The sequence below is a fragment of the Taudactylus pleione genome, unplaced genomic scaffold, assembly GCF_031769625.1.
Source record: "Taudactylus pleione unplaced genomic scaffold, aTauple2 ptg000114l, whole genome shotgun sequence".
Classification (NCBI taxonomy): Eukaryota; Metazoa; Chordata; class Amphibia; order Anura; family Myobatrachidae; genus Taudactylus; species Taudactylus pleione.
The window spans coordinates 27,644,705-27,659,211 of NW_028284516.1; the positions used below are offsets into that span (position 1 = coordinate 27,644,705).

Sequence of the window (14,507 nt, forward strand, 5' to 3'; positions counted from 1 at the left end):
TGTTTGGTCTTAGTAAATTTGCGAGTTTGAGGCTAAACTCGCATGAGTTTGCAAACTCGCCCAAACTCGACTCTTAGTAAATTTACCCCTCAGAATGCATAAAACCAATCATAATGCTGAATAACCATGAAACCAGCAGCATTTGAGGCTATGCAAAATACATCTCTTGGGATGTTCTGGGATTGTTCAGTGCAAATAAATGTTAATTTAATACAATTACGTCACTCACCTCCCAGCCGGACTACTGCTGCCTTCATCTCCTTCACGTTGCTCATTTTTATTTCTAGGTACAGGAGGTTGTATCATTTCAGCAGCTAAAGGGTCAATGTCATTATCATCACGTCCAACCCATTCTCCAATCACACAGGGTCTTAGAAGTGAGGAGTTAAATGCCCGTGTGTCCTAATAAAAAAGTACATGGACAAAAGAAGAAGGCACTGTATTAGTTCTAAGCTTAAGAAGTCCCCGTATATTCAATGACTACAAACCTTAAAGAAGCACAATTTTATTTAGAAGAAAGACTTACAAAACCCATATGTTAAAAAGGGGGTTGCAGTTGATATGCCGGTGGACGGGATGCCGGCAGTTGAAATACCGATGCTGTAATCCTGACGCCTGGCATAATGCCGACGCCGATACCCCAAAGGACATCAGGATACTGGAGTCGACATTCTGACTGCCGGAATGCCGAACGTCCAGATGGTGGTACGTATGCGCACATAGCCTGGGATGGGGGGGGTTAGGTTTAGGCACCCCTGGGGAGAAATTAGGGTTAGGCACCGCCCGGGGACGGTTAGGCTACGGGAAGGGGGGTTAGGGTTAGGCATCACTGGGTGGAGGTTAGGGTTAGGCACCCCCCTGGAAGGGTTAGGTTTAGGCACCACCGAGGGTAGGTTAGGGCTAGGCTCCCCCCGGCGAGGTCATGGTTAGGCACCACTAAAGCAGAGTTAGGGGGGGTGAGAGGGGAGGGTTAGGGTCATTAGCTGCGCCTGTAGGGTTTCTGCACCATTCACCCTTCCATTCGCCCTATTCAGCCGCCGTCATCTCATACTGATTCTGTTAAAAGATTTCAGATTTAAACTGCTTAAAATATCTGTAACCACATACTGTGGTGTTTGCAAATTATCAGCACAATACAACTTTCAAAATCAAAATGTTGCAGTAAAGCATAAAAGTTGACGGTAGGTCCATCCAGCCTGTGTTTTTTGTGTGTTTTTATTTTTTTGGTTATTCATTTTTCATAAGTCTTCATGATAGCAATAGATTTGTCCCAAGTATCTTTAAATTATTTTACTGTATGAGTCCCTACAACAGATGTTGAGATTATTACATTGTCCTGTCACTCTTTCAGTCTTCCTCCATCCAATCTCAAAAAGTGTCACCCTTGCTCTTGAAATCTTATTTTCATTAAATACCTTTGATATATTTGAGTGTTTTAATCATATCACCTCTGTCCCTTCTCTCCTTTAAGTTGTTCATATTCAGCACTTGAAGCTTTTACAGATTTCGTTATGCGACCTATACACCATTTTAGAAGCCCTTCTTTAAATGTGTTACAGTTTGCCCATGTTATTTTAGATAAAAAGCCTACAGAACGGCACACATTACCCCAGGTATGATCCTACCAAAGACCTATAGTGTCAGCATTACTTCATTCTTTCTGCTACTATTACCCTTTCCTGTACAACCACTGACCTTCATATCATCTATAAGTACAGATGAAAGTTTTTTCAATTTAGCCCATTTCTCTAAATCATTACAAATATATTTTACTTAATTTAGGGGCAGGAATAGTGCTATACATCTTTGCATAACCTGCAGAAAAAACATATATTTCCCTGCAGGTCAGAAGAAATATCACTTACCAAAACTAAAGGTGCATATCCACTTGCCGATAGAGGAACGACAGGACGATTACAACATTGTAATCGTACAGTCGTTCCTCATCCTGTAAAGTGCCTACAATGAACTAGGGATGTGCAGGCTCGGATAGGTTCGAGTTTGCACGTGGAGTTCGGATTTTTCCCTCCAAAAAAACGGAACTCAGAACGAGGCAAAACGTCATCTTACATGGACGAACATCATCATTCCTGGACAAAAGACCAGGAATGATGATGTTCGTCCATGTAAGATGACGTTTTGCCTCTTTCTGAGTTCCGTTTTTTTGGAGGGAAAAATCCGAACTCCACGTGCAAACTCGAACCTATCCGAGCCTGCACATCCCTACAATGAACGATATGATGTTCAGTGCAGGCACCCTCCCTCATCCCCGAACATGCACAATCTGTCGTTATCGGTAGGTTGACCAGCATGTTCAGGCGATGATTGATGTAGAAAACGACCAGCGGGAGCGCGCATCGCTGGTCGTTTTCAACATTTTAATGCACGATTTGTGAACAACTAATGAGCGATTCAACGATAACGATGACGTTATCGTTCAATCGCCCACTTTAATCGCCTAGTGGATACGCACCTTAAGCCAATGACAGATCACTGAGGTACTTCATTGGTCACCAGGTCTTCATCTAAGCTTACACCATTGCCTACAACACGGTCTCCGGTCCTTTAGCAAAACTGAGTAATGTACAACTGCTGCCCACCCTCCAGGGGCACATTACCTAAGTCGGAACTCTGTGGGGGCCCGGGAGTGCAGGGGTGGCGTAACCACACACCCCCTGTGATGCCACAACCATGTCCCCGATTGTGCGCTATGCCCCCTCATTGCAATATACACACTGAGGGGGAATAGCTGTGCTTCCTCCAACGACCACACCCCTATAGCATCAATGGCTGACCATAGTCTAAGTGGCCCTGTCCGCTCTATTATGTTTGAGCCAAATTCCAGTATTTCCAGTTACTTAACTCAGTGTGAGATACTGCATTTAATATTGATAACATTTACAACCACCCCGAGTTACAACTTGAGTAAAAAATTATAATACAGTAGATTTGTATAACATGATCTTCCCACAGCAAATCCAAGCTGTCTTGGTTCTTGTAATTTGCTTGACTCTAAATAGTCAACAATTCTCGTTTTTTAATGGATTCAAATATTTTCCATACATTAATGTGAGACTTGCATATCTACAGGCTACTAGCAGAGCCATAACTAATTATATTAGCACATGGAACAAGGAAGAAACACAATACCCCCTAGCCCTTACCTACAGATGTGTCCTTACTTATTTTTGCTCTCAGCATAAAACTTATTCACTAGAGTGGCACCAGATCTCGTGCAAAGGTTTCACGAGTGTCCGCACTGTCATTCCTACTTTGCTATACATAACATAGCACTTTCAAGTAGCATATTAGGCAAAAAGTACTGTAGCATAATATTAGGCAAGAAGTACTGTTGCATAATATTAGAAGAAAAGTAGCATAATATTAGGCAAAAAGTACTGTAGCATAATATTAGAAGAAAAGTACTGTAGCATAATATTAGAAGAAAAGTACTGTAGCATAATATTAGGCAAAACGTACTGTAGCATAATATTAGAAGAAAAGTAGCATAAAATTAGGCAAAAAGTGGCATAATATTAGGCAAAAAGTACTGTAGCATAATATTAGAAGAAAAGTAGCATAATATTAGGCAAAAAGTACTGTAGCATAATATTAGGCAAAAAGTAGCATAATATTAGGCAAAAGGTACTGTGGCATAATATTAGAGGAAAAGTAGTACCATATTAGTGAAAAAGTAGCAAAGAGTGTGAAGACTAATCAACATTGTTGCATATACAGAAGATTGACAATGCGGCTAAAAGTGGAAACTCATGTTGTTATACTGTACATTGGACCTGATTCAGAGATGTACGTAATCCTGATGGTTTATGTACATCTCCAATTTTTGTGGGTTTGCAAATGCGCTGGACTCATTTTGCGTATGTGCAGAACGATTCCTGCATGTTACCACGCAGTGTGCCCAAGCTGTACCATCTGGGGGTGGGGAGGGGATGTCGCCAGTTTGCGTTCCTGGAAAAGGGAGCGTGCCACCCATGTTTTCTGGAGTGCTGAAGCCAGGGTCTGCATCAGATGGCAGATGCTACAAATGGTCGCGATGTTGCTCCGATGCTGCATCTTGACACTCACACAGCACTTGGATCTGCTATACCAGCTGGAGGCGTCTTTTACCTTCAGACGCCTCTTGCAGCATTAGCATATTTAAGCACAGTAGCTGGATCTAAAAACGCTGCTACCTCGTCCATCTCTGAATCAGACCCATTGTTGATTGTCATGTATGTCATAGATCACTGTATTATATGTATGACATGATTTTCCCACGTTTAGCTGCATTGCTAGTGCTAAGGATAGACAGCAATCTTGTATGTCTGATAGCTCTTTTCACTAATAGTACCGGTATGCACATTTTTAATTATATGTGAATTTTGCACAATTGAAAGTGCTATTATCTTGCATCTTTCATATAGATGAACAAGCATGTTTGAGAGAACTTGCACATTCCAAACGGCTTATAACATGGCGCAGCATTGTATACAATACAGTGGTGTAAGACTTAGGAGTCATTTGCACGATTTTAGCAAAGCTTAGTAAGGACACATCTGTATAACCAGCCTAAAATGTTCATTATCCTGCTCCCCTTCACCTTTGATCACTGGGTAGTTGCACCTCTTGCACAGCACAAGTTTTGGTAATGCGCTGCCAGCATTACTTTGAGATGATTATATATCATCAGAACTCTCCAACTCATCTACATTTGATTTTCACAGGTAAAGTAGCCCCTCTTCTGTAGTACTATATATTGTTCCTACAGTACAGCAAGGAGCATCCTTCAGATCTAATCTAGGATGATGAACAGTACATATACAGATGGGTCCACATACATCCAGCCTCCTGGCGCATTAAACAGCCCTGCTAGTCGTGCCTGACTCAGTAGCGCCGAGCGTATTTTCATGTGTCTTTTTTACCTTCGAATGCGTCTTATTCACACAACGATGCGAATAGATAGCACAGGCAGCTTCTGCTGATTAAAATGATATGCAGCATGCCTATGTTCTCTGTGCGTCTGCGGGTGTACCTGCAGTGGCGGAACTCCCGGAGACAATGGAGTCATTTGCCGCCACACGTCAGCCCTGAAGGGGGCACCTGGCTCCATTGTCCCCGGGAGCTGCATGGAGAAAGAGCGCCGCTGATCGGCACTCCACCTCCATTGGCATAACTACGGAGGGTGAAAGGGGTGCGGTCGCACCCCCTTCACTCTCCTTTTGCCGGGCGCCCGCTGAGTGTGTTACCAGCGGGCGCCCGGCTCCTACTCAAACCCCTGGCGGCAGCCAGAGGACGGAGCTCTCTCCGTCTTCAGGGTCCTGCAGTGTACTATGGGAGTGACATCATAACGTCACTCCCATAGTGCCGAGGAGCGGACGCCGGGGACGGAGCTCAGGAGTGAGCTCCATCTTCCGGGACCCGCAGTGCACTATGGGAGTGACGTCATGACGTCACTCCCATAGTGCTGAGGTGCGGACGCCAGGGACGGAGCTCAGGAGTGAGCTCCGTCTTCCGGGTCTCGCAGTGCACTATGGGAGTGGCGTCATGACGTCACTCCCATAGTGCCGAGGAGCGGACGCCGGGGATGGACGGCAGCAGCACTGGAGCCGGAATAAAGGTAAGTGTTTGTTTGTTTTTTTTGTGTGCGCACGCGATCACTACTGGGGGCAACTACAGGGGCCTACTACTGGGAGTAACTACAGGGGCCTACTACTGGGGGCAACTACAGGGGCCTCACTACTGGGGGTAACTACAGGGGCCTACTACTGGGGGCAACAACAGGGGCTCACTACTGGGGGCAACTACAGGGGCCTCACTACTGGGGGTAACTACAGGGGCCTCACTACTGGGGGTAACTACAGGGGCCTACTACTGGGGGCAACTAGAGGGGGCTCACTAATAGGGGTAACTACAGGGGCTCACTACTGGGGTAACTTCAGGGGGCTCACTACTGGGGGCAACTACAGGGGGCTCACTACTGGGGGCAACTACAGGGGGCTCACTACTGGGGGCAACTACAGGGTGCTCACTACTGGGGGCAACTACAGGGTGCTCACTACTGGGGCAACTACAGGGGCCTCACTACTGGGGCAACTACAGGGGCCTCACTACTGGGGGCAACTACTGGGGGCAACTACAGAGGTCTCACTACTGGGGGCAACTACAGGGGGCAACTACAGGGGGCTCACTACTGGGGCAACTACAAGGGGCTCACTACTGGGGGCAACTACAGGGGTCTCACTACTGGGGGCAACTACTGGGGGCTCACTACTGGGGGCAACTACAGGGGCTCACTACTGGGGGCAACTACAGGGGCTCACTACTGGGGGCAACTACAGGGGCCTCACTACTGGGGGCAACTACAGGGGCCTCACTACTGGGGGCAACTACAGGGGCCTCACTACTGGGGGTAACTACAGGGGGCAACTTCAGGGGGCTCACTACTGGGGGTAAACTACAGGGGCTCACTACTGGGGGCAACTACAGGGGGCTCACTACTGGGGGCAACTACAGGGTGCTCACTACTGGGGGCAACTACAGGGTGCTCACTACTGGGGGCAACTACAGGGTGCTCACTACTGGGGGCAACTACAGGGTGCTCACTACTGGGGCAACTACAGGGGCCTCACTACTGGGGGCAACTACTGGGGGCAACTACAGGGGTCTCACTACTGGGGGCAACTACAGGGGGCAACTACAGGGGGCTCACTACTGGGGCAACTACAAGGGGCTCACTATTGGGGGCAACTACAGGGGTCTCACTACTGGGGGCAACTACTGGGGGCTCACTACTGGCGGCAACTACAGGGGCTCACTACTGGCGGCAAATACAAGGGCCTCACTACTGGGGGCAACTACAGGGGCCTCACTACTGGGGGCAACTACAGGGGCCTCACTACTGGGGGCAACTACCGGGGGCTCACTACTGGAGGTACTGCATAGGGGGACCATTACTGGGGAGCACTACATAGGCGGGCACTGCATAGGGGGACCACTACTGGGGGCATTATACAAAAGGAACTGCATAAGGGGGGCGGCGGCAGCTGGGGCTGGCATAGGTGCTGGGGGGTGGTACATTTTAGTTTGGGGGGGACACCAACATTTATCTTGCCTCCGGGCACCTGGGATGAAGTTATGCCACTGTGTACCTGCATGCGAAACGCTATGTTACAGTGTTACAGCCGCTGACACTTGGCGCTACCGAGTCACACTGAGCTCCCGCGTTATGTGTGGTGTGACTTGTAGTCACGGAGGACACATGTATGTGGGCACATCTGTAGTTGTAGGAGTCTGAAATGTCTTTGTATCCATCAGTGCATTCACCTTTCATATTCACTTTTCATTTCAGTAATGTATATAAAGAACGTTTTGCCATACGTTTTAGTTTCAGGTGCTAGGAATGCTTGTAAGCAATCTCCTTAATGCATTTGGTGGCTCTGTCAAAAGCTGTTAAGCAGGCAAACAGGCTGAAGAGAGTTACAAGTGTGCTAAAAACTATACAGTGTAGTTGGAAATACAATTAAAAAATGAAAGTACTTCATTGCACTGCTTAAAAATGAAACTACTCTCATAAAAATGTTAATTTTATCAACTTAAAATTCCATTAAAGTCAGTATACATATACACTAACTTAGGTGGAAGTGGAGCAGGGTAGTCGGGCTGAAAGCTAATTTTGAAGCTGAACCTAGTACTAAATAAAATCCATATGGATTAGAATGTTACACCCTCGTGTTGTAGAGAGATACAATAACAAAGCATTTAATTTCCTTGGAAGATGCATTTTATGTTCTGCAACATAATATGAATCCTGTAAGCAATCGCTGTTACACAATTATCGGACACAGGGCCCGATTCTGATTTGGGCCTAAAGTAAGATAGAGCAAGTAACTGTGCATCTTGGTAAAACCATGGCGTACTGCAGCTGGGGCATATTTAAAAAGTGCAAAGTGATTTAGATTTGATAGGGGTGTGTCCTAGCTCAAATCTAAATTGCAGTATAAAAATAAAGCTGCCAGCATTTGTGGGCTACTTGCAGAAGCAGCCAGTATTTACCCTGCATGCAAAAAAATTTATGTATTTGCCCCCCTTGCATTGCAACATGGTTTGTCCAGGTACACAGGGCCTGACTCAGAGATGTACGCTAATGCGATCGCAACTGCGTTTCCATATGCAACGCGGTTGCAAAAATATGCTGATGTTAGCAAAGATCACCCGAGCATAAAGACGCCCACTACTGCCTTCACACTTGCGTACAACTACACATACCTACTTAAACATCGGTAACATCGAAGTTCATCGGCGGCCATTTTACCCCTGATGCAGGCCAGGGGGCTCTTCTGCCACGCAGAGCTGCGTATGCCATTCTAGTGGCTAATTTATGCACGCCCACGTAACGGCGTTCAAATGGCCAGTCACGCCTGCGTTTCGCTAACCACCCCGTCAACACTCCGAAATGGTCACATCTTGTCAATAAATGTGCAATGGGCCTCCGTGGTAAGCGTGAACGCACAGCAAACGCATTGCTGCATTCGCACATGCGCAATGGCAAATAATCGCTTGATCCATGTGCTATTTGAAGTTGCGTTCATCTCTGGATAAGGCCTACAGTTACTTCCTCCATCTTACTCTGTTCCAAACTCTGAGTAAGGCCTACAGTCTAAGAGGGACATTTATCAATTTGTGATTTTGGGTGAGCTACAAACCGCCAGATTTATTTAATTAATTTGAAGCTCTTAATTTGCATGTAGTTTAGGCCAAACCAAATGCGGTTTATACCAAATACTTTGACACTATTCTAGTGATGGCCTGAACATATGTTTGGGCCCTTTCACATAATGATGGCAGGGGTCATCGCTAAATGGCATTGCTTCCAACTTGATAGATTCTCTCAACTACCACAAATTCCTCTCTTTAGAATCAATATGCCGTTGTGAAGTGTTCCTCAAGGGCCTGATTTCTTCTATTTATCAATCTCTACTGGCCCACAACCAACCTCAAAAGGAAGTGCATTAATTGGCCTGGGAGAGGGATGCGGATGAGACGCTGTACCCTGACGGTTGGGATAAAATTAGAGCTAATCTTGCAAAAACTTCTATCATTGTCAGAATTAAAGAGAATTTGCCAGAGCAGTAGGGGTGGTCACTGACCCGCATGGTATACATGCAGTAATTGGCGGGAGGTATCGCATCCAAAATGCAATGCTTCATACATCGCACCCACTGTCACTTAGGAGTAAATTTGTCAACGCCCGTTTTTTGGTCCAGCAGCTTTACTTTTGTCACACACTGCACTCCACACTATTACTATTATCCCAGCTGTTTGGAGAGTTAAAAATTAAATCACTGGCGAAGTACGATGATTTCAAACCTTCGAAATCGCATTCACATGATGTTTATGGAAAATTGCCACCAGTCTAGGGTTGGGTGCCCTATACACAAAGGGGGCACAGATAATATTTGTTACATTTATGGGGACAGACCTTCAATTTATTCAACTACAGGGGCACGTACAATTGCGATTAAAATTGCAACGGACAACTCGGGCTGTCATTTGCGATGAGAGGACTTCCTGGTTTATGAGCCGGGAGTCTGTCTGCACATACATGGTCATCGGCCAGCGCATGAGTGAGCTGCAGGGGACCCTGGGAGGGAACCAATTGGATCCCTCTCAAGCAATGCTCCAAAAAGAAGCCCATAGGCTTCTATTATGCAACTCTATATATAGATGGTGTTGCCTATTGGGTACTAGCCCCGGAAAGTATTGCTTTTTAGTTTTGACCGCATTTTAGCGTTAGTACATATCGTCCAGTGTGAGTTATATCCCAGTAGGATTTTACCTGTTCTGCTATTGCATTAAAAAAGGCATCAGCTTGACCCAACTGTATTTATGACTGTAGCTAGTGTGAGTTTACATTTTATCCTTGTCCTTAGGATCTGAAGATGTCAACAGATGAATCTGATCAAATAATGTAGTAGCCAGGAACTAACCCCTCACTAGGACATTCTGCAGCTCACCCAGGTAAAACCAGACAACGCTCTAGAAAATGACCCTTCCATTGCAGTATATACAGTATGTACTAGTGCAGTGGTTAACAAACTGTGAGCGGTGGCACCCTGGGCTGCCTCGGGACACTTACAGGGGTGCCTCAGGTTAGTAGTCCAGCAACAAATCAAATTATTTATGGTCAGTGTAATGTAAATATGTGGACAAACAGAAGCTCAAACCTGTCCACCACCACATAACTGAACCTAAGGATTACAGGTAAGCATTCACTTTACTACTCTACTAAACATTTTCTGAATTTCTCAATAACAAATGTTTGGCTTAGGGGTGCAGTGAAAACAATGCTGGTACTCTAGGAGGACACCATGATTCAAAACAGTTTGGGAACCTCTGTACTAGTGTATTCTAGTCTGCTTAACTGTCCTGCAGACTCCTGAATCACAGGTGGAGATGGACACACTCTCAGGCCCTGATTCAGAGCTGGATGCTCTGTCAGAGTGCTCGCTCTGAATCAGGGCCGGGCTATTATTTTTTTAGAACGGCCTCCTGGCCGCTCGCATAGCTGTGGGTGACCACCCACAGCTATAGCGAGCGGCCAGGAAGATGGTCGCCATGGTCAAGACCATCGCGACCATCGGGCTTGCGACAAGACCCTTGTGGTAGGGTCTCGTTGCCGCAAGCCCCAGAGAGATTTCGGCTCTAACAGAGCCGAAATCTATCCCGCTGACATCACTCGTGATGTGAGTGGGGCCGGCCCCAAACGGAATGCCTCCATTTGGGCAGCCACTCCCCCAGCCCGCCAACCAAAGGGGGCATGCTGTCACTCAACATCGACAGCACGCCCCCTTTGGTACGAGACCCGGAGCGACGTCGTGTGCATGTGCTCTGGGCCACCATCGATCAGCGCTTGCGACCGGGTCTGAATCAGGCCCTCAGTTCCCAAACATTTTCTCAGTGAAATGGGCAGGGGCTTAATATTGCAAATCGTAGCACCATGGCCCTACAAACCCGGCTTGAATTGTGACACTGCGCAGTGCGAGGTAGAGTCACAATGACACAAATCATGTTCCCACACCCCATGCTCTTGCCTCTAGGGAATTACAGCATTGAGATCCCAAAAGTAGGTAAATATGGTTTAACACTTCTGTGTAGTATTACGTGATTTGTCATGATTTCACTTTTACTGTAAGTAGGATATATCACTGAAAATGTTTTAATATTACCTGTTCCAATTCATCTGAAACAGCAATGCCTATAAAAATAAACATAAGAAAAATAAATGAAACATAGTAAACCTTTTCACATGTCAGGGTACATTGAGCAGCAAGCCCATAAACATTTTTAATAATCCACTGTGGCAGGCTATTAGAAGAATCTTGATATATACCATTTCTCATTGGTCTGTTTACAAGGCTGCTATTAATCTACTGTATATAATAAAATCGACTGCTGATAAAAACTTATCACGTTGTCATGTTATGACAGTTAGTATGAACTCTGACCTATCCCATCACACATGCACAGCGGAGAGTGAAAGACAGTGGTGGGAGCGAGAAGGTAAGATGGGGAAAATGTGTTAGGGTGGGGAAGAGAAAGAAAAGCGGGGTGAAAGGAGAGAGAGAGAGGTGGAGAGAAAGTGTTTAAGGAAGAGAGAGAAAATAAATAAATAAAAGCCAGGTAATGCAGGTTATTACAGCTAGTGATTTATCATTTTACAGATTGTTTTGGACTACCATGGCAACCAAAGTGACACGATACATGTTGTAATGAGCAAAACACCTTCATAACATCTCTCTTGACCTGTATAAAAAAGCAAGATCGCTGGTTCCCTTTCAACAACCTATTTAACTGATCAATAATATGCCGAATTCAAGCCCCTAGGGGACATCAAACTGGTTGGCATTTACAGTTCTGGCGGCCCTTCCACCATCACATATCTGTTTTCCCTTGTAGGTAGTGGAAGTATTCTGCTACTCCTAAATTGAAATGTAAAATATGTGCTTTTAACCACCTCCCCTTTACAGTCAGATTGGTGACTTTAATAGGAAGCCTAGCCATTTGTTCTGGTTCTCTATGAATGACTTGTCAGGCAGTAGTGCCTGTAGCTTATGTAGATCATGTTCACCGAACCATCAAACTAATATAATATGAGAGTCTGCGCCTGATTGGATGGTCACAGCAATGTGTCCTTTCCATACAGCTTTTCTGATCTCTAAAGAAGCCATTTATGAACAGTAGGGCTTCTGATGAAGGGCCCCCTATTAATGCAATGTTTCCTTTTAATAAAGTTGGGTTGTTTTAGTCATATCTTTTTTTAATATTGTGCATGATCTGGGAAATTATTGGATAAGCACAATCAGTTTGTTCCTTTTCAAAAGTATGTGGAAAAACCATATACAATGAAAAAACACAAGTTTCCAATATGTGCCCTGGAAGTACTTACTGCGGGAGAGACTTTCCAGAGCTTTCCCCAATTTTTTGCTTTCTTGAAGGATGTGGTTTAGCTCATCAAAATCTTGACTTTCTGGTTTCGTCCGCCAATCCCATTTAGGGTGTTCAACTGACCTGGGTACTGAGAAACAGGAAAAATAAATAGCATTAACTAAAAGTGCCCTAAAATGAAATTCAACACACATCAGTGAAGATCCTATTACCAGACACATGAGCAGATGTTTTTGGACCCCGTCCTCCCTTTACAAAATGGCGCAGGTACTCTGGGGCTGTGCCATTTCTGAAAGACTTTTGCTATCAACGTTAACAATAATATACTGCAAATCTGTGTGTATCTAGTAAATAAAGAATAGTGTTTTGTTCATATTTTGACCAAAATATTTAAGCTTGCAGTCAAGGGACCCTAATTCTCTGCAAGTCCTACATCAGTATATATGCCCAACATACTACTAAATTGCAGTTAAATGCACTCACCCCTCAGGTGCAGAGGTAACATCTAGACAAGGGCTGGCTTGTGAGCCACACCCTGCTAGGCCTTTTATAGCCTTGATTGGAAGCATACTGTGTGACTGATGTTGACTTGCACTGTTTGCCTAGTATAGATGACTGACAGTGTTGGAGCCATATTTTGTCTGTGTGGAGATTATGGCCCTCATTCAGACCCGGTCGCAAGCGCTGAGCACTCACAACCAGGTCGATGTTAAGGAACTGCGCACGCGCAGCGGCCGCACTGTGCGTGCTCAAGCCCCGGAGCGAGAGAGAAATTCTCTCGCTCCGTAGCTCACTACAAAAGGGGCGGCTGTCGATGTTGATCGACAGCTCGCCCCGTTATGGAGGCGGGGCGGGGGGGTGGCTACACAAACAGAGGCGTTCCGTTTTGTGGGTGGCCGCACTGACATCAGCAGTGATGTCAGTGGGGAGCTTCCTGCTTGACCAGAGCAGGAAGCTCCCTGGGGTTTGCGATTGCCGAGACCCAACCTTAGGGTCTCATTGCAAGCCCCGATGGTCGCGATGGTCTTGACCATCGCGACCATCAACCTGGTTGGTTGCTAAAACTGTAGGTGGTAACCCACAGCTTAGTTAGCGACCAGGAGGTCGCACTTGAAAAGGCAAGCGGCCGCCCTCATTCAGTGTGAGCGGTCGCTTCTTGCGACCGCCTCTGAATGAGGGCCTATATGTTCTCTCCATGCTTGTGTGGTTTTCCTCCTGGTACACTCATCCCAAAAAACCAAAACATTTTTTGTAGACTGTATTGCAGGTCTTATTGATAGAAAATATAGACTGTTAACTCCACAAGGGCAGGAAGACTCTGTAAAGCACTAATGCTGGGCATACAATATACAATTATTTGTCAGATATTATTATTGTTATTTGTCCAATCTGGCTGGTTGAAATGAAAATCTGGTAGTGTATGGGAGCAAATGACAAAACAGAAAAAATGGTCATTCAGACAAGTTGGTTAAAACACTCGAATTTAACGAATGTGAACAATTGTTTTTTTGTCCGTATTCCAGTGTTTTAGACCATATGATCGACTGTTATTTGCTCCCACACATTATTATTATTACATTTTATTTATAGGGCGTCACAAGTGGTCCGTAGCACTGTACATACAGTAAAGGGTACACAGAACATTACATTACAATACAGTAACTAAAATATAAACAGAACACAAGTAACAGTGAGGAGGATGACCCTGCGCCTAGGAGCTTACAATCTAGGGGAGGGGGGAGACAGACAGATGACATGAGGCATGAGTGTGTAGAGGGGAACCTGAGTGCAGGAAGTAAGCAAGGTAGAGATGGCTGCGGCGGGAGGGACAGAGACCTGGTAACATGGGTTTTCAGTGCATGTTTAAAGCTCTGCACGATCGGGGAGAGCCTGATCGAGAGAGGGAGCTCATTCCAGTGTAGGGGGGCTGCACGTGCAAAATCTTAGATACGAGCATGAGATGAAGTAACCAGGGTGGAGGAGAGGTAACAGTCATTGGCAGACAGGAGTGGGAGGGAGTATGTAAGGAGATGAGGTTGGAGATGTAGGGAGCAGTAGAGTTA

At 45.7% G+C, this 14,507-nt stretch overlaps 1 protein-coding gene across 2 annotated transcripts in view; it reads right to left on the reverse strand.

Moving 5' to 3' along the window:
- CUNH8orf34 (chromosome unknown C8orf34 homolog) overlaps positions 1 to 14,507 on the reverse strand; it is a 351,910-nt gene that overhangs the window by 218,370 nt on the left and 119,033 nt on the right. For both annotated transcript variants that reach the window (XM_088471481.1, XM_088471480.1), the window contains exons 4-6: positions 12,446 to 12,574; positions 11,226 to 11,254; positions 230 to 402 (exon numbers count right to left, since the gene is read on the reverse strand). In XM_088471481.1, coding sequence (XP_088327607.1) covers positions 230 to 402; positions 11,226 to 11,254; positions 12,446 to 12,574 — 331 coding nt within the window. The remainder of the gene's footprint in view (positions 1 to 229; positions 403 to 11,225; positions 11,255 to 12,445; positions 12,575 to 14,507) is intronic.